At 39.5% G+C, this 21,872-nt stretch overlaps 1 protein-coding gene across 11 annotated transcripts in view; it reads right to left on the reverse strand.

Annotated features, from left to right (window-relative positions):
- The window catches only part of TRIM9 (tripartite motif containing 9), a 1,161,212-nt gene that overhangs the window by 497,184 nt on the left and 642,156 nt on the right, over positions 1-21,872 (reverse strand). For all 11 annotated transcript variants that reach the window (XM_044074318.1, XM_044074311.1, XM_044074319.1 and 8 more), the window contains exon 5: positions 10,619-10,772. In XM_044074318.1, coding sequence (XP_043930253.1) covers positions 10,619-10,772 — 154 coding nt within the window. The remainder of the gene's footprint in view (positions 1-10,618; positions 10,773-21,872) is intronic.

Raw genomic sequence — 21,872 nt, forward strand, 5'->3', positions numbered from 1 at the left:
ACACAGCTACACCCCCTAGCTCTTCCACTGAAGAGGGGAATAAAAAACAACTTCAGCAACTGGTTTACTACAGACAGACTCATCCCAGAGCTCGTCCACCGAAGAGTAAATAAAAGACTTCTACGTTTTTAAGCTGTAGCAAGCCGATATCAGCAGGATGTGCACCTATGCTTCTGTACTTAGTAGAGTGAAGATGTGACTGATTTTATGTGGGACAAGAAAGGAACTTTCATGGCATGTATTAATTAAGTAATAACCCATGGCTGGGTGTGGGTAATGCTGGATTTACCCACCGTTGGTGTGGTTTGGTCATGAGGGCAAAGCCCGAGTGGCCAAACAAAGAGAACCGTGGGTAAATCCAGCATTACCCACACCCAAAGTGGGTTATTGCTATTATACAATGACATTATTTAAGAAAAAAAATACTTACTTTTCTTAAATAATGGCATTGTATAATGCCTCCGTGCTGCCCTTCCACAGCTGTCCAGTATTCTGTGTCAGTTCTGATGTACTGCGCATGCATATGGTTACACAGTACATCAGAGCTGTGTGTAGAGGAAGCAATGGAGAAAGGAAGATCTCCGTTGCTTTGTAAAAGGTGTCTCGCTATGTTAAAAGAGTTTAACATAGCGAGACAGCTTTAAAAAAAGCAACGGAGAAAGGAAGATCTCCTTTGCTTTTTTTAAACTATCTTGCTATGTTAAAGTCGTTTAACATAGCGAGATAACAGCAACGGAGATCTTCTGTTCTCCATTGCTGTCCAACACACACACACACACACACAAAAAAAAAAAAGACTTATACTAATGGAAAAAATCCGGGCGACCGGACTACTACTGCTTCATCTAGTTGATTGTGTTTAGCACTCCCCAGTTTATCAATTTTAAGTTTGTAATGAAATTGTTTTTGTTGAATATGGAGAAATTGTTTGCAAGGTTATAGTGATGTTGTATCTGGTTATGAATATGCTCTCTTATTTCTGGAATAGGCAGGTGGTCACTAAGGGTGTTAAAATAAACTATGCCGATACTATTCCTATCTGGTTTATTTGTAAGGATCCACTCTAAGATGGAATTCCTAAGAGTAGATGTGCTGTATCTGGTTCGAGTAGAGATGAGTTGGGTAAACACATGTACGTTTATTGCATTTCTATGGTTTATATTATCTATGGGTTGTAATATTCATGTCTCTTAATGTTATTGTTTCTTGAGAGATATTGGTTGATGTCCAGGAGAGAAATTCTTCAGCAGTGTTTATATTACCAGGAGGTATGTAGGTACCTATTATGTATAGGCTCTTGTGGCTGTTGATTTTGAAAGAGGATATAAGTATCTCAGCATTATGGCATGGGGGAGGTTTTAGCAGATGTAGGGCGTTACTTAAGTTATTTTTCTAGATGATGGTTATCCCCCTCCTTTTTTATGAGTTCTGTCTAGCCTTATAATTTTGTATCCAGGTGGTGTGATTTCATTATTTTTATATCTTATAAGAGCCAGAACTATACAGTTTGAAGTCACAAGCCATTTCTCCATTACTGGCAAATAGCTACTCAGTAACCCTTTTGACACATTCATGGGGCTGACACAAAGGGTAATGTGTTATATAAAGTGTCTATATAGGTCTTCAAAATCTTAGACTAGTTAGAAATGTTATATTCATGCTTTTTTGAAGATGTGACTGGCAGTGTTCAGTGCAGATTAATGATGTACTACTAATCATGGATTTACTTTATATTCTGCTCAATGTGGGTACAAGTACATGACCAGAATATAGCTGTATAAAACCAAGCAGCATCATAAGTAAATAAATATGTTAAAATAAATATATTATATGGAGATGAGGCATTACATATGCATAATGTCTGTCAATGTAACTGTAATTGAAAGAAAATGTTAAGTGATAAAATGGTTAAGGTATGAGTCACATTGTGGATTCTATGGCTACAGTATTACTTATCATGGATATCGTGCATATGAAACACCAAAACCCACATATTCTATTTATTTATTTTTTTCTCTGTTTTTAATATCTTTATGTGACTTTATTTATCTTTATTTATTTTTACTATCTTCTTAGTCATTGGATTTTTTTTCTTGTATTTTATGTTTATGTTTGTGCTTGTTTTAGGGAATTTTCTTCACTGCTTGCAGGTATGGTTTTATAGGTTGAGCATTTTTGTGTTTGTGTATATGCATGTGTTTTTTTTTTCAAGGTTTTTTGTTAGGTTTGTGAGGCTAAGTGAGGGGGAGATAAGAACTGTGAGCATGCTTTATGTGATTCCTTTTGCATTATATTACATTTAACTGTTTCAATAAGTCTTTTTTTTTCCTTGCTGGTGATAGTTGGCATAGGAAATAGGGTGAATGGTAACTTTTATGACTGGGGAGTTTTGAGTTCAGCTTCTGCAGTGGCACATGTTAGGGACTGTGCTTGCAGAAAGGAACATTTTTTTGGCTGGGGGTTGATCAGAATGCAGCTCACTCTTGAAAGATTGAGACAGTCACCAAACGACATACTTGCAACATAATTTTCACATTTGTTTATTTTTATTTTTTGAGAGAAAAGTTTAATTATTGTTGTTATTTACTATTTTCATCTCTTTTGTCAAGTGCAGCTGTTTGGAGTAAGTGAAGGGTAGGAATTCTCCATTATTTGTAACTGTTAAGTGGGAAGGTATTTAAACATTTTTTCCTAGTGCTTTTTACAGGTTTGTGGTTTACTGTATAATCTGTAAGGGCAGTTCTTTCTGTATGGGATGGGAATTTTCCCACAGGTTTTATATTTTTCCTCATCATCTTTTTGAGGTCTTTAAATGAATTTTGTATGAAGCGTAAGTGATTTCTTTTTTTGGAGGGGTGATTATTTCAGGTTTTTGTTTCCTGTACGTGTATGGAGATTCTGTGATGATTTATCTGGGTATGCATGTATTTCTTTATTTAAAACATGCAAATAAGATTGCATGGTTTGTTTTACAATTAATGAGTAGAAATTTAGTTCACTATTTTTCAGTTCTCCTTGTGCTAAGAGGTTGTGGTGTTCAGGGTTTATGTATGTGGGCTTTTTTTCTTTATTTCCGAATGTTATTAATTCATCGTATTGAACTGTAAATGGGTTACAGTGAAAATTGCATATAAAGTCTACATTTTGTGGATTGCTTCATTCTTCTAAATAAAGTGGATTTATTTATTTATTAATATATATATATATATATATATATATATATATATATATATATATATATGTGTGTGTGTGTGTGTGTGTGTGTGTTTACTTAATTATTTAAAGTAAGTAAGCTGGACCTCAGGGCTCCTTTTCAGCTATGAGATGATTAAAATGTTAGGGAAACTAGTTATGTCGGCTACACAATAGTATAAGTGTTGTGAAAGCCAGTTACTGCATATCCAGTTTAGTAATCAGAATATCATATTCAAGCATGAGGTAGGGTGGGTGGTGGGTATTCAGGAAAAAACATAGAGTGACCATGCAGTAGTAAATAGTGAGATGCATTTACCATGCTGGATCCTGGCAAGGATTAGGAAGGCATGAGTGTTGACATATGCCAGTAATGCTGGGGACAGTTTTGCTTAATAAATCTTCACAGGCTGAAAATGGCATTAACCACACAAATGAACTGTACATCAGGAGTGAACATGTGACCCACAGACAATGGCATGCTGGTAGCATGCCTGACATTATGTTGCATTCATATATGCTTTGACGCACCCCAAAGGCGGAGGTGTGTCCATATTCATTAAGGATATCCACACCTCCAGGCTAGTTGCCCAACATAATGCATCCAAAATTATCCAAGTGCAACTAACTCTGGGCAAAACTGCAATCCAAATTGTAGCTTGCTACAGATCCCCCACCATGCCCCAGGACTCCCACTCCTCTTTTCTTGCTATACTGGAAAATATTAGGGTCCAACCAAACACCCTAATAATGGGAGATTTCAACTACCCCACAATTAACTGGGAAAGCTACTCATGTACCAACTCCTTTGCTCAACGCTTTCTAGAATTCATAAACTCCAATGATCTGGATCAACTTATCCACACCCCCCACAGGGGGCAACAATATTCTAGACCTAATCATTACCAACACGAGTATGTGCCACACCTGAAGTCAGCTCCTCGTTGGTCAGATCCAACCATAAGCTAATCACCATAGATATCCACATTCCGCTCTCACACCCCATTAAGGAAACCACTGTAAAAAATGTATCCAAAGCCAACTTCATGCTTCTTAAGACAGAAGTGGCAAACTTCACAACATCCTTGCAGATGGGCACTGCAGCTATGACTGCAGAATCCTAGACAAATGCACTCTGTAAGCACTTACATGAGTGCATGGATCGTGCTATCCATAATAGAACCAAGACACTATCCTGCAAAAAAAAGGAAGTACATCTGGTGGTCCCCCGCTATAAACAAACTCTACAACAGAAGGAAGAAACTGTTGCAGAACAGAGTAAAATCCCATGAGTGGAGGAGTTCCCTGGTCAGCCTCAGTAAGAAACTGAGATCCCTCATAAAATCCTACAAAGCTAGCTATGAAAGCAAGATTGCCTCTGATTCTAAGGACAACCACAAAGAATTCTATATCTATATCAAGAATCTCAATGGCAACATCTAGGTCTGCTCTGAGTTAAAGCACAATGGCACGAAAACTACAGAACCAACTGATATCACCAACATCCAGGCTGATAGAACTTTACCCCCCTCTCACCCCCTAAAAGGCCCATATCTATATCAGAAGAATGCAGAAACCTTGCAATCACAACTGCGCAGGTAAAAACTGCACTTTCCAAAGCCAAGAACACAGCTTTCATGGGACCGGACAACATCCCAGGCTGAAATCTACATGAACTTCAGAAGGAACTGGACCCCCACCTAAGCACTATGTTCAGTCATAGCCTCACATCAGACTTTTTACCTACTGAATAGTGCACAGCAACCACAAAGGGGGCGTCACCATGGATCCCATGAGCTATCGCCCTGTTAGCCTGACGAGCCTAGTCTGCAAGGCCATGGAATGCATCATCATGGAACTCATAAATAAAGACATAGGTAACCTCCAAACCCTGGACCCCACCCAATTCAGGTTTGTGAAAGGCAGATTATGCCTCCTGAATCTGATTAACTTCTTTGAAACAGTCCCCAAAGCCGTAGATGAGGGAAGGGCAGTTTACACAGCCTATCTTGACCTTGCCAAGGCTTTCAACACCATCCCCCACTCTGGAATTACAGATAAACTCACTAAACTGTGTATAAATCCATACATCACAAGATGGGTTGCCAACTGGCTCACTGACAGAACCCACACTGTAAAAGTTGTAGACTCCAAATCTCACTTCAATCCAGTAACAAGTGGAATACCACAGGGTTTAGTCCTGGGTCCTTTCCTGTTTGGTATCTACTTCTCTGAAGTAAGGGCTAACACAGAGGGCCTCTGGCTGATGAAGTTCAGAGATGACTGCAAACTAGGTGCCATAGTCGAGTCCCCAAATGACGTGGGCATCCTACAGAAGGGCCTCACCGAGACAGATGCCTGGTGTCAGAGCCAAGGCCTCAAGCTAAATGCCAAAAAGTGCATTGTCATCCCCTTTGGTAAAAACTCTGTTCCCATTAACTACCACATAGGCAGCAGTCCTCTTAATACTGAAGGTGTGATAAGAGACCCTGGGACTCAGGTGGACAGTAGTTTCTCCTTTGATAATCACATTGCCACAGTAGTCAGGAAATCCTTCTACATGGCACACCTCATCATGAAAGGGTTCTCATCCAGGAAAAAAGAGGCCATTGTTCCCCTCAGCTCAGCACTCATTAGACCCATTATGGAGTACAACGCCCCTTTTGGAATGTACCTCGCAAGACATCTGCAACAGCTGGAAAGACCACAGAAGTACCTCACCAAGAGGATTACGGGTCTCAAACAGCTGTCCTACGCTGACCATCTCAAAAAAACCCAGCTTTACTCCATAGCATATCGCCTACTCCGAGGTGATCTCTGCCTAACATACAAAGCTATGTCAAACTGAGAGCTGTTGGACATGCAACTCCTAAAGAAATCCCAATCCCTCTGGGATACATGCTCTAGGGATCTAAACCTTGTCACCACAATAAATAAAACATGCTGGAGGGATAGATTCCTGTCCCAGAGAAGTCCCATAATCTGGAATAAGCTATCTATTTATGTCAAGCAAAGTTCCTCATTAGTACTCAAGAAAAATTTTGATGAATGGATGGGAATTAGGAAATTTACCCCAGGGATCACTTCTGTGCCCTTGCTCAACAGGGGCACAGGAAAATAACTCTCTTGGGTTGTGAAAGCCAGAGAACCTTGTTGGCTAGGCTTACATAGGCACTCAGGCCGATAGCCTAGTACCTACCTATGAACCTATGAACCTATAGCTGCTACATGTACACAGCAGGCAGCCATTGCAAAATGGCAGCTAAATGCTAACTGATGTTATTACATAAATGGGATATGGGATATTAAGATCAGAAATGGAGTGCAAGAACATACAGAAGGGTAAGGAAGAGTTTGCTTGGAGGAAAAAAGGGTATATTTTTGGCTGGGACACATACCTATTTTTAAAAAGGGTAGGGAGGAGCATAGAATGGATAGGTGTGGGTAAGATGGAGGGCATGGGGTAGGAAGCAGGCACAGACATACAAACATACAACACAGACAAAGACCAATATGGATAGCTTGTGACATATAACTGGGGAGGCAACAATGGAGAGATACAGACTGACAGAGGGTGTACAGATAGTGATGGGAAGGACTGGGCTACAACCAGGAGACAGGGAGTGCCATAAAAGGATTGGTAGCACAATGTTGGTGGATAGAGAAGGGTCAGGAATGTCTGCTAAGTCATCCAAGAAGGTACTATTACTGCTGGTGTCCTATATCAAACTACCATGTTCTCAATATGCTTTTATTGCAGAGCTACTGAAGGCACATATGAGAAGATGATGTCATATGTTTACCAAACTACCATGTTCTCAACATGCTTTTATAGCAGAGCTACTGAAGGCACATATGAGAAAATGATGTCATACCTTTACCAAACTACCATGTTCTCAACATGCTTTTATAGCAGAGCTACTGAAGGCACATAAGAGAAGATGATGTCTTACTTTTACCCAACTACCGTGTTCTAAAAATGGTTTTATAGCAGAGCTCCTGAAGGCACATAAGAAAAGATTATGTCATACTTTTGCTTAACTATCATATTCTCAAAAATGGTTTTAGAGCATAACTGCTGAATGCACATTGGAGAAGAATTATTATTCCACAGATAAAAATTTAAAGAGGGATATTCCAAGGTGACTCTCTGTCACCGCTGCTATTCTGCCTTGCCCTTAATTCATTAAGCTGTTTACATAACAGCTTAGGCCATGGCTATAATTTGGCTCCTAGAAAACAACAAAGTGCAAAAACTTCTCATCTTCTCTTTGCTGATGATTTAAAACTGTATAGTTCATCAGATGAGGAACTGAAAGCACAACTGCAAAAAGTCAAAAACTTTTTCAGATGATATAAGAATGGCATTTGGTCTTGATAAATGTGCAAAAGCAACCTTTAAAGCAGGAAAACTGCAGCACCAAGAAAACATCAGTTTGGGACAAGAATGTGATATAAAAGAACTTGAGCAACAGGGAGTGTATAAATATTTGGGAATTGATAAAGGATCAACAATAAAACATTAACAAATGTGAATAAAACTTAGTAAGGAATATTTTAGAAGACTTAAATTAATCCTGAAAACAGCGCTGACATCAAGGAACAAAAGTCAATCTATAAACCAATTTGCTCTTCCTGTCCTAACTTGCAATTTTGGTGTGACTGACTGGCCCCAAAACATGTTGGATAGATTAGACAGGAAAACAGAAAGGGTGCTTCATGCTGACCAAATAATTTATAAAAATCAGTGCATACCAGGATTATATATTCTTCCATTCCCAAGGAGGTATGGACCTCCTTGAAATTGATTACATGTATAGATCTGCAATCATGGGACTGCACACATAACTGCTGACCTCACAAGATCCAAACGTAGTGAAAGTTTTGAAACATGAGGAGAATAAATCTAAGATGACTTCCCTGTTTAGTCTAACAGAAGCATATCAGCGTCAAGCAGGAATGGAAATCAAACCAGGCAGCAACAGAATATGCCAAAAAACAAAAGAAAGAATATAAGGTGAAGAATCAGATGAGAAGGCATGAAATGTGGAAAACGCATAAATATAGTTGCCAGTATAGAAAACTTCTAGAAGAACCTCATGTTGATCAGGGTCAAATGCAGGAATGGTTAAGAAGAGGCATATTCAAACCAAAAGATGAACGGTTAATATTGGTGGCCCAAGATAGTGGGCTACATACACGTTAGTTTACAAAGTCCATTGAACATGTGGGAGAAATAGACAAATGCAGGTTTTGTAAAACAGAATTAGAAACAGTTGCACACCTTGTTGCTGGTTGTGACATATTAATGGCAAATGGACTGTATACTGAAAGGCATAATAATGTGGCAAGACTGTTGCACTGATGATTGTGCAAACATTATAATATTAAAGTAGCTAAAAAAACAATGGAAGCATGAGCCACAAAGCATCATAGAAAATGATAAAGTCTACATCACATAGGATCACCCATTACTAAGAGTTCAAAAGACAGATGCAATAAAATCTGATATACTGGTCCATGAAAAAAAGACAAAGGTAGCATTGATCGTTGAAATTGCTATACCTAGTGACTACATTGTCTTGCATACAGAGACACAAAGTCATAAAATATCAGGATTTGCAATCAGAAATGAGAGCAATGTCGAAGAAAGATACCCAGACATTTCCAGCAGTAGTAGGAGCAACTGGTGTTATAAAAAAAGAATCTACAATCGTATTTAGACATGTTACCAATACATGTAACTCCATATGAATTGCAGTAGGGGTCATTACTGGGCACATTGCAGGTGCTGTGAAGAACACTTTTGACTGACATCAAAGACTGAAACAATACTAATTTCATGAACTTTAATTGTACTTTGACTTAGGAATGGGGTCCATCCCGTCAAGTATTGCAAGCCCAAAAGACTTGGAGAAATTAAAAAAGAGAAGTACTCATACTTTTACATTTTTATAACATAGCTTCTGAAGTCACATCAGAGCACAGGATGTCATACTTAAATGCATGAATTTCCCACTGTGAAGAAGTATGTGTCCCCTTGTAAATTTTGTAAAGTGTACTTTTATTTCTTTACTGTGCTTTTATGTGAGACATGTCTCAGAAAGGTCTGGTTTGTATCCGTCCTTTTATCTGGTCAAACTAATAATAGTTAAAAAAATCTTCACTAAGAAGTTCAGAATCTTGCATAATGGACTTTTAAGAAAAGACACTTTTTAACTTAAAGAGAATTTCCAAGACTATGATAACCACACCAATGACATACTTTAGCAACTGTTCCCTGTGTCTGCTCTTCTATGATACTTCAAATAAATGGACATTATAATCTTTAAAATTTCTGTCATAATTTTACAAATTGCATTGTAAAGCCTGGCATTTTAAGCATCCTCTGTTTTTACCATGGCAGCACAAGGCTGAGATAAATTTAAGAGTACATCCTACTGTACTTTAATTAAGTCCCATAAATTGTAATAGCGCTTGTCTCATGCTAATCCTGCTTCTGTGTCATGTCTTTTAGCACTGTGTACTCTGACTTGAACAGAGCATGGCTACAAGGGATATATTTAAAACATTTAGATTTACTTTTATTTCATTTATATACTGAAGGATGCACGCTGAGGGTATCTCATACATCGTGAATGTCAGAGCTGCTGCTGCTGCTTATTTTAAAAGTTCCCTTTAAAAATGGTAAATTAGTCCTACATAATGAATGCAGCCAATTTTCCAGTCCAGATATCATGGAATGATCGGGAATACATTTAGGAAAAGGCAAAGACAGCAAAGTACTTTGAGAGTATGTGCAGACTCATGCTGAATATGAGGGACTGAAAGTTGATGAGGCATATTTTATTCATATTTGAAATAAGCATTATTCACAAGAATCTCAATCCATCTGTGGATTTATTTTGGCATTTTAAAATATGTTAAAGGCTTTCCTTGTTTTTCTTTACAACCCACTCATTAATCTCAAGGAGCATACCTTTAGTACAAGTATGTCAACAATTTTTTCACTCTTGTTTCACCCAATACACGAGCAGCTATCCATGAATCCTGCTTAAAAATGAATGGCTACAAATTACTGCGTCTTTTCCATCTGTTTGCTGTGGGGAGAATATTATCCTCTGGGATTGCACCTACTTACTATATATTTAGTTATTAGGATGCACATCTCTGAAACATGCACAGTTTTTCGGGTCAGTAGTTCAGCTTTCAGCTACATTTGTTGTTGTCTGATGCAGTGACTGTTTCACAATAAGTAATAGATTATCAAATAATACAATTCAATACCGTAAGCCCAAAATATAACTCACAGACAGGTAAGATCTGAATGTTTATCAGTAACAAATACTAAGTTAGCAGTACTGTTTTTAAAGATGGAGAAGTACTTTCCTGAAACTTGTTCTTGACACGGACACAGTCATCTTACCTTTCATCTGTACAAAGTCCAACTGATGAATGGATTGTAACAGAGGAGTGTTGTCCAGTGTCAGATCAAAATCTGTGGTCATCCGAGGAGTAAGGGTCCCCTTCCCCCACTGATCCTCAGTAAGATGCACTCTTCTTATAAGGGCATCTGATATCTGCAAACAATAAAAACACAAGTTCAGATTTTCCTGGCTGTGTTTTCGTTATGAGCAATCTCGCTAGTGTGTGTGTGTGTGTGTGTGTGTGTGTGTGTGTGTCTAAAGTGAACCTGTAATATTTTTCCATAATGCTACAATGTGCCTCTCATCTGCCACATCAACAAACCAAATGAACATGTAGCCATCTGAAATTCTATTACAATTTCTGTATATATAAAGGGTCCAGTGGGGTACAAAACATGGCAGGCAAATGAATTATTTCCTCTTTCTTAACAACAATAGTATAGAAAGGACTATAATTTTTATCTGACATTTTTTTTTTTCATTTTAGTGCCATAAATACATGACCCTTGCTCAAACACAGACGCTCTCTCATTCCCTCCAACAGAGCTGGCTGACTTTGTACTATAATTGCCAATGGGTGTGGCCTGAGACTTTAAAAATGAACTTATCACCTCGCAGTTTCACTTATCTTTAGAACCATAAGTGTTATTAGAAAACTGTAAATGGAAAACCATTTCACACAAAGTAATCTTTACAGTGGTTGCATTTATCTGATTTTTGATTTTAAACTGGATTTTATAAGCCTTAATAAACACTATAAATAATTTTTGCAATACAGCATAAATAGCATATGATATGTCAGTAACCATTTAAGCAACACACATATTACCAGCATTTATTTCATATGGCTGTGAACTTTCATGAAGCTAAACAGTTCTGGCCTTTTCACTTGATTGTTGAGATATTTAGAAAAACAAAAATTATTACATTGCCAGTAAATAGTATGTAAATAATATTTAATATATCTTTAGCTGCACTAAGCAGAGGTAAAATATTGATATAGTTTCATATGGCACTTACCTGTCAACTGTCCAGATTTTCACAGAATGTCCAGATTTTTGCTCATATTTTTGGTCTGTTCTTCATAAAATTTGTGATTTTCTGCCAAATCACTTGGATGATCTGATGATTAAAGTCATGCATTTGAGTTTTAGACTTCATATCCTTCAGAAAATGCATAAGAGAAATCCTTCTATTCTAGCAATTTTCTAAGTTTAAAAGAGCAATATTTAAAACGTGCCCCTATTTTTGGGCCTTTACCCCCCCTCCATTATGTCAGGCTTTGTCCACATTTCTTACACTAAGAGGTTGAGATAACAAAAAAGCAAGCAGGCTATAAGTACTCCAAACCACACTATTTATTGTGAGCACTTTCGTCAGAGACAATGCTCCAACTTCATCAGACAAAAGAAAAGACAACAATTTACCACTTTATATACTTAAAAGTGGATACAATTAAACCAATCACAAATTAATCATCAGTAAATTACATTCGCTAATTTATGTGGGGTTATTAAAAACTTCTAACTCCATTATGGCAACAGTAAACAATTCAACTGATACAAGATATCTTCTCCATTTACGATGTATATAATTAAGACCATATACAAAATATGTAAATATATACATAACTTGCATTTTTAAATTTAGGAATAATTGAGTAAAAATTATTCAATTTTTAATATTTAATTTTTGATTATACACACTTGCATCAGCTATGTGTTTAGCTCCCCTAGTATTCTAGCTGAAAGGGTATCATCCCTTGTTAATTTTTAATTTTTAATGTATATTTTTGTTATATACATGTATTTATGTAGGTTTTTTTTACATATTTTGTATATGGTCTTAATTATATACATCGTAAATGGAGAAGATATCTTGTATCAGTTGAATTGTTTACTGTTGCCATAATGGAGTTAGAAGTTTTTAATAACCCCACATGAATTAGCGAATGCAATTTACTGATGATTAATTTGTGATTGGTTTAATTGCATCCACTTTTAAGTATATAAAGTGGTAAATTTTCTTTTCTTTTGTCTGATGAAGTTGGAGCATTGTCTCTGATGAAACCGCTCACAATAAATAGTATGGTTTGGAGTACTTACAGCCTGCTTGCTTTTTTGTTATTTTACCAGTTTGTTCTTTTTTGGAGCTTTTACTAAGAGGTTGAGAGGTATGTCGGCATCGTGTAAGCTTTAAGATGAAACCTTCTTAAATCCTTGTATGTACCACTCCTTTATAATTATTAATGCAAATACGAAAAAGCAATGTTTGATGTCAGTATGATGCAATTTCAGAAACAACTGGAGGCATCACTAAGCTGCAATGACTACCATTGCTTTGCTTATGCAGCCAGATACAAGAAAAATTATTATAGTACAAATTGCACCAAAGTAAATATCCAGAATACCCCCCACACCTCCTGCTCTTTAAATATACCAGCTCTGAGATCGCACTACAGTGCAGAAAAAGGAAATCTTCCCATTCTGCACTGTACAGAGATCTCTGTTGAAACATTTGAACTTTTAAATGTTCGATCATATGGTGTTGACCATATGATGTTTGAACTTTTAAGAGATTGACAACATGATATAGACCCAAGAAGGAAGGAAGGAGTATGTGGCTGACTGTAGCTCTTCCATTTCAGGGGGGAGTGAGGTGGGACAAACAAGTTATACTGACACCTAGCAGAGGAATGTGTCATTCCAGGGGATTCAATACCTGATAGCCTGGGAAGATATGATCGACAGACCACGATGCTTTGCCAGAGATGGCCTGCATCTGTCTCACCTGGGCTTCAGATTTCTGGCAAAGGCTCTTGCCTCCCCATAGTGCCTTTTTTAGGAATAGTGATGAGGTTAAAACTACGAAGATAAAAATTTCAACAAAACACAAATTAAAGGTCATGCTGCTAAATGCTAGGAGTCTAAACATGAAACTGCACTCATTGTAAGCATTCCTAACCCAGGAAAATGCTGACATCTGTGCAGTCACAGAAAACGGGTTCAAAGCTGTGGAGAGCACTCCACCCTTACCTGGTTACTCATCCTATCATACATTCAGATCCCAGACTGTGCGATAAAGCCAAAGGAGGTGGAGTTTCAATATACATTAAAGCTATACCACCTCCAGGCTGGTCAAACTGTATGATGCACAGGAGATACTCCAGCTGCAGTTAACCATTGACAAGGCCCCTATTCAAATCATGGCTAGCTACCGGCCCCCAAATCTTACTCAAGATGCCCAATATGCCTATTTGGACCTGTTCAAATCTATCAAGATTCAATGCTTTACCCTGATTATGGGTGACTTTAACTTCCCAAACATAGATTGGAAGAATTACTCATGCCATAACACAAATGTCCAGAGATTCCTTGATTTTGTCAATGCAAATGCATTGGAACAGCTTGTTGATACCCCCGCAAGAGGTGATTAATATCTTGGACTTGGTATTAACCAACATGAGTAATCACCGCAGCATCCATATAGTATCATTCTCCCTGGTAATATCCGACCATAAAGTGGTCACTTTTGAAGTCACCATCTCCCCCAACCCCCTCTAGCTAGGCTCAGACATAAAAACTTCTCCAAAGCTGATTAAAGCCTCCTGAGGGATGGTATAAACAGCTTCACAGCCTCCTCCTCCTCTGTAGGAACTGGCACCAATATCCAAAACTACACCAAAGCACTATACAAGCATTTATATAGATGCATGGAATCAGGAATACCTGACAGGACTAAATCATCCTCTGCAAGGAAGAATAAACCTGTCTGGTGAACATCTGCAATAAATAAACTCTATAACAAAAGGAAAAAATTGCTGTCCAAGACCAAGAAGGACCAGGTGCCCACTTGGAAGCAATGTCTCCTTAGCCTGAACAAGCAAATAAGAGCTTTAGTGAAAGCCTCTAAAGCAAACATCGAGTTCAAATTGGCCACATCTACTAGACACAATCATAAGGCCTTCTTCACATATGACCGCAACCTCAAAGGAAGCACCCAGCTCTGTTCAAAACTGGTGGTCAAGGACACCACATATACAAATGCCGTAGATATAGCAAACTTGCTGGCTGACAGATTCAGTGAAAACTTTACCCATCTGTCCCCCTCATCAGTAAATCAGGACATCCCCAGTACCTGCCCCCTTCCTCTTATATCTAGGGAACAGGTCATCACTGCTCTCTCAAAGGCAAAAAATACAGCCTCCATGGGACCTGTTAACATCCCAGGCTGCATCCTACGTGAACTCAGGCAGGAACTTGCAGCACCATTAGACACCCTATTCAACCAAACCTGAGTACTGGCTTTGCCCCACCTGAGTGGAGGACAGTCACTGTTATCCCTTTACACAAAGGTGGAGCATCCACCAGTCTGGGAAGTTATAGACCCATCAGCCTAAATAGCCTGATCTGCAAGGCCATGGAACGAATTATCATGGACCTCATTAACAAGGGCATTGGCAACCTCCAAACACTCGATGCCACACAGTTTGACTTCATCAAGGGGAGGTCATGTCTGCTAAATTTGGTCGACTTCTTTGAGACAGTCACCAAAGCCATGGATGAGAGGAAGACGGTGCACACCACCTACCTTGACCTAGCCAAAGCCTTTGACACTATTCCCCACTCAGACATAATAGATAAGCTCTCTTAACTAGGTATCAAGCCATATATTACCAGATGGGTAGCAAATTGGCTCACTGATAGAACCCACTTAGGCAAAATAGGGTAAGCCACCTCAAGCAGTAGACCTGTAAAAAGTGGTGTACCCTAGGGTTCAGTCTTGGGGCTTCTGTTATTTGGGATATACTTTTCTGAGGTGCAGGCCAAAACCAGTGGGCTATGGCTGACCAAGTTTGCAGATGACTGCAAGCTGGATGCTGTCATCAATTCCCCTTGTGATGTGGACATCTTCCAAGAGGGTCTCACTCAGACAAATGACTGGTGCCAGAAACATGACCTCAAGCTGGATGCCAAAAAATGCATCATCAACCCCTTTGGGGAGAGTGACATCCCCACTAATTATCACATTAATAATAATGTCCTAAGCATGCAATCAGTCATGAGGGATCTGGGCACTCAGGTTGACAGCAACCTGACTTTTGACCACCATGTTACTTCTGTTGTACGGAAAGTCTTCTACATGGGCTACTTCATAAGTAAGGGTATCTCATCCAGGGACAAGGAGGTCATAACATCCCTGTATTCTTCCCGTATAAGGCCCATTATTGAGTACAACCCTTTCGGCATGTACCTCGCAAAGCACATGCAGCTGCTGGAGAGACCACAGCGGTTCTTTACCAGGAGAATCCTGGGCCTCAAACATCTACCATTCACAGATAGGTTAAAGCTCTATCATCTACTCAGTTTTATACAGATTCCTCAGAGGTGACCTCTATTTGGCATACAAGGCAATCATGGACCCCACCTTGATGGAACTGCTGCATATCCGCAAATCAGGCTCCACTCGAATAACCCACATGCGTGGCCTCACCCTGGTCTGTGACATCAATAAGACTTGTTGGCAGGACAGATTTGTGTCCCAGAGACTCCCCCATCTATGGAATAGACTCCCTTTCTACATCAAGCAGAGTACCTCTTTAACCCTTTTTAAGCGCAACCTGGATAACTGGATGGGAAACAGAAAATATACCCCTGGGATTCCACCAATGTCCCTGCTGGACAGGGGAATCAGGTGCTGATTTGTCTAAACATGGGCTAAACTCTTGGCTAGGCTTATAAGGGCCTCAGGGCCAATAGCCTAGTAATCTATATGATCCTATAATACACGCAAGCAGACAGAGGTATGGTTGTAACTGGATGCACTGATCAGTGTCCAGCACTGTAGGTGGGCTCAGGGGGCTATGCGGAAAAGCACACACACACACACACACACACACACACACACACACACACACACACACACACACACACACATACACAAGCACACAACTACTGTTGTGTTTTCCCATTTCGATGGCAAACACACCAGGTCCCCAAGGAGTGGAAGGTTAAGCCTCTTAAGGCAATAAAACCATTGAACATAGAGGTGATGATGATGATGATGATGATGATGCGCCTCAGCTGTTTTGCATAGCTCTCCCATCCCAATTAGGTCTGATCCCCCCATTTGACTTCTGAGTGTGGGATAGTATCGAATGCCTTTATGGGGTCTTGATTTACTGGCTGCACTGATTTTAAATCATCCATTGCTATGGTAACTTTTTTGAAGAAGTCAAAGAGGTTAAGTAGCCAGGTTCTGCCCTTGAGGAATCTAAACTGGTCTGAACTGTAGGTTATCGTTATCCTTATGATTAATCTGAGAATGATCCTTTTCATAGCCTGACAAATAAGGCTGATCAGGCCTATGGGTCTATAATTAACCAAGTCTGCTGAAACTCCATCTTTGTGCAAGAGAATGACTGTTTTCCTCCATTTATCTGGCATAAATCCTGTTTTGAGGCTAATATTGAATGGTCTGAGAAGTCATGTTTTAGGCTAACCAGACAGCCTATTATGTTGTTTAGCTCCATAGAAGTAGCATTCTTGGCCTTAGTCAAAGTCAACGTAAACTTTATTGTCATTCAAACTCCACCACAAGTGCAACCGAGCAAAGTTACATTACTCCAGGCTCTATGTGCAAACGTAACATATACAACAATTCAATTACTACATTTCAACATTAATTCTAAGTAATATTTACTGTTTTACATATCAACAGGCATTTCTAAGCTAAAGAGACACAGCATTTATTGCGTGGAATTCCACAGCTACGTCTTATTGCAGCTATATCTTATAGACAGTACCACGAGGACTTGTTTTTTTGACATTGTGGGGGTGTTAATGCAGGTATATGATCTGAGAATATTGGAGGGGGCGGGGGGTAAATTTTGACCTAAATTTGTCTGCTAGTAGATTGGAATGTCCTCTGGGTCCGAGCATGTGCTAAATTTCCTGTAAGATCTACTCAGTGCTGTGTATTGATTCTGAGGTTTGTAACAGAGTTAAAGAAGACTTTGTGGTTATCCTTCACCTGGGCAAATATTCTTACTTTATATCTAGCTTTGGTTGATTTGATTAGGGTCCAGAGTTCTTTGTTTAGTTTAGCAAGAATGTTTTTTGACATCTTGAGAGTGAAATATATTTTAGTACAGACAATTTTTTCTTTTATTATAAAGCCTGTTTATAGTAGGGAATCTACCACTGGGGTTTATTTATGAATTTGGCATTGTATTTATTTCTTAGTGGACAGCTGTATCTATCAGTCTGTACACATCTGCATAGAACTGAGCAGTAAAAGATTCTGCATATGCAGAGGGGTTGTCAAGATGAAAGAGTTTTTAGAATTTAGACAAGTCGTCACTTATTTTTAGTAGATTACCCTTTGATTAATCACTTAATACTGAGGTACTGGAAGGTGCTTCATGTTCAGTCTTATGGTTATTGTAACTGATTTGACCGGGAGGAAGTTGCAATTGATGGGGAGAAAGATGTCTTATATTCGTAAGGACCAAATCCAGGATTTTGTCACCCCTGGTTGGGATGCGGACTAACGGATCCTGAGACTTTGTATTGCTGAAGTCCAGAAATTTCTGGATGTACATGTTTGATGATGTATAAGTCTCCCACGTATGCATTTGCTCCTGAAACTGCCTATAGTCAGCATGTGCTTCACTTCTGCATCTTCCAGGGTGTAAAGTTGTGTAACTGCCCATGGGAGCATGTCATTGCTACAAGGTCCACTGTGGTGGTTTGCACTTTTATACATACTGTTTATTCTGTGGCATAAGATTATGATGTTAATGTGCTTATGGTAGCCATTGATAAGGCCAGCAAGGGGTTGTCCCATTTTGCTAATTCGGGGGTAGGGTGTGTGTTCACCATTATCCTGCATGGCTTCCTGTGGTGTACCACTTTTATCTGTTTGGTGGGTTGTCATTTCTATAAACAGTGTGTAAAGATATGTAATCATATGTCTACATACAAAATTTGTGGGTACTGATACCACTGCAGGAAGCACAGTTCACAGAGTTTAGTACTGCATATAGCAAACATACATACACAATTACTTTACTTACATTTCAGTTTAGATTTTGCATTCAGTAAGTTGTACCAAGCTGTTAGTTTATGTCACTCAGCTGCAATGTTAGTTCATACCTGTTTTTAACAATTGTTTATATTTGAAACAGTTTGCATCTTGTAGATACCCTAATTTTAGTTTGTTTAGAATATATTGTACAGAAATGTAACATTTAGTTGTGGCAGACGCCTTGCTCTCATACAGCACCATGAGTGTGAGAAACAGAATGACAGTCTTAATGGAAGATGTAAAAGACTTGCTTCTCAATGCATAGGGTGCTGGTGCAGAACTGTTAATGAGCTGAGGGATGACTTAGGGAGCAGCAGGACAGATGGCAGATGGAGGTATTTGCAGATGGCAGACTGATGCTAGGGAGGTGTAAAAGAAGCATTGACAAAATGAAGGAAAAGACCAGGCAAGTACAGCTCAGAATATGTAAGTTAAGACACAATCCTCTAGGGCCCTCACCGACACTGCACAGCAGCAGCTGTTTATCAGTCTGATTCCAGAGATGTCCACAAGTAATGTGAAGGAGCAACAGATGCTGGCACACCACAATGCAGAGGTTTTCATGTGTCATATAAACAAGGACACATGATAACATGCCTATCGCATGCTTTCTTAATTTTATTTTGTTACTACATGCTGCAGGTGAACCATGGCCTGTGTATACATCCAGCACATGCATATAATAAATTTACTATGATAAATGACACTGAATTACCTCCATGTGTGCACATTATATCACAATGCAAGTATGAGAGAAACAAACATTGCTGATTTTTCACATGTATCCATGTTTTTGTTTCTTTAGGTATATTATTTTTCATGCAGTTGTACATGACATTGACAGCATATGTTCCTACAGTGTCTTCTGATAAAAGAGGATGTTGATGCTTTAGCACTGAGGATGACTGTGTCACGGGTCATTGCTCAGTCTGGTACAGGTGTGGATGGCAACCAATCCCTGCCGAATAATGCAAATGTGAATGAAAACAGTGAAGCTGATAAGTATAGCAATGGAGAGCCAACAGTGGGGGTAGGCACACTGACAACTATTATCTCACTTGTTAGCAAACTGTTCTCCACACTGTAACTGTTTTGATGATGACTGACGTTGCTATTCAGAAATAAACAGAACCTGAACAAGCACAGCACAATTGTGGTTCCACCAGCTTTTTTCCTGTTCCACTGCAAAGTCATGATGCTGCAGGGGATCATGAACAGACCTGTATATGTTCATCTTGTGCTGTAATGCCACAGCAAAAGTGGTCTGTGCTGTGACAATGGACACTGCTACCCATGATACACTGGTACAAAATGCTGGCATCCTGAAGGACAAGAGTTATGTCCCAGATCAGGACAAATCAGGGCTCATCTTATTTATAATGTTAAAGAATATTATGAGAGGCAGAAATGCAGAATGCAAAACATGCAGCACCCCTCATATAACTGTAAAGTGACAAAGCCAGTAAAATGTGTTTGTGTTATGAATAATATGCATTGCAGCTAGTGACTCCCCTCATCAGCAGTACACTACAATGCCATCTGTAGCACAGCTGGTGTTATACATAGTTATGCATAACACAGCATGATGCAACTGCATCAAAATCAGTGTTCACATTTGGATCTCCCCAGTGTCATGCAGATTATCACCAGAGTCATGCAAGCCACTCTACTGGAGCTGGATGCATACCACATGGCATGTACAACACTGTTTCCCTCTTCAAGGAATAACACCCTGATCATTGCAATGTTTTTGTTTGCTTTGTTAGTACTTTTGCTTCTGTATACAAAATTTCAGTTGCTATCATAGTTCATAGGTTCATAGGTTCATAGGTTCATACTAGGCTATCTGCCCAAGGGCATTTATAAGCCTAGCCCATAGTTATTTGGCTTTCGCCACCCCTTTAGTTTGAATAAAACTATGCCTATTATTTTGCTGTGCCTCTGTCAAGCAGTGACACTGAAGTAATCCCTGGGGTATATCTGCGATCCCCCATCCATTGGTCAAGATTCCTCTTGAACAAGGCCAGCGAGGTGCTCTGCCTCACATGTACCGGGATTTTGTTCCACAGCATAGGGAGTCTCTGGGTGATGAATCTGTCCCTCCAACATGTTCTATTAAGAACCGTGTCAAGGTTCAAGTCTCCCGCCCTTGTGGTTCTGAGGGATCTAGATTTTTTGAGGTGAAGCATATTCATCAAATCAGGGTTTGACATGGCCTTATATGTCAGGCACAGGTCACCTCTGAGCAAGCGGTATGAGACTGAATAGAGCTGGAGTTCTTTCAGTCGGGCAGCATAAGACATATTTTTGAGACCCTTTATCCTTTTGGTGAGGAACTTTTGGGGCCTTTCCAGCTGCTGCAGGTGTCTGGTCAGATACATTCGAATGGGGCATTGTACTCAATCATAGGTCTAATGAGTGATGAGTACAGGGGCGATGACCTCCCTTGATCTAGATGTGAATCCCTTCATGATCAGGTGGGCAATGTAGAAGGTTTTCCTAACTACTTTAGCAACATGAGTGTCAAACGAAAGGCTACTGTCAACCTGGGTCCCCAGATCCCTGATGACTTCTTCTGTGCTCAGTGGATTGCCACCTATATGGTAGCTAGGGGTAACCTTGTTTTTCCCGAAGGGTATGACTATGCATTTCTTGGCATTTAACTTTAGGCCATGGCTCTGGCACCAGTTATCCGCTTCTGTGAGGCCCTTCTAAAGGATATCTGTGTCAGATGTGTTTTCGACTATGGCGCCAGTTTGCAGTCATCTGCAAACTTTGTCAGCCATAACCCTCCTGTGTTTGCTTGTACTTCAGAAAAGTAGATGCCGAACAAGAGTGGACCCAGGACTGAGCCCTGTGGGACACCACTTGTGACAGGCTTTGAGTCTGACATGGCTCCAGCAACTCTGACCCTGTGGGTTCTGTCACTTAGCCAGTTTGCAACCCATCTTGTGATGTATGGGTTTACATTCAAGCTGATGAGTTTTTGATGATACCTGAGTGGGGTATTGTGTCAAGGCCTTTGCCAGGTCAAGGTAGGCTGTATGGACTGCCTTTCCTCATCAATGGCCTTGGTGACTGTCTCGAAAAAGTCAACCAAGTTTAAAAGGCATGATCTGCCTTTGACAAAGCCAAACTGGGTTGGATCCAAAGTCTGCAAGTTCC

Source organism: Protopterus annectens, chromosome 6.part0, assembly GCF_019279795.1.
Source record: "Protopterus annectens isolate FY-2018-M chromosome 6.part0, PAN1.0, whole genome shotgun sequence".
Classification (NCBI taxonomy): domain Eukaryota; kingdom Metazoa; phylum Chordata; order Ceratodontiformes; family Protopteridae; genus Protopterus; species Protopterus annectens.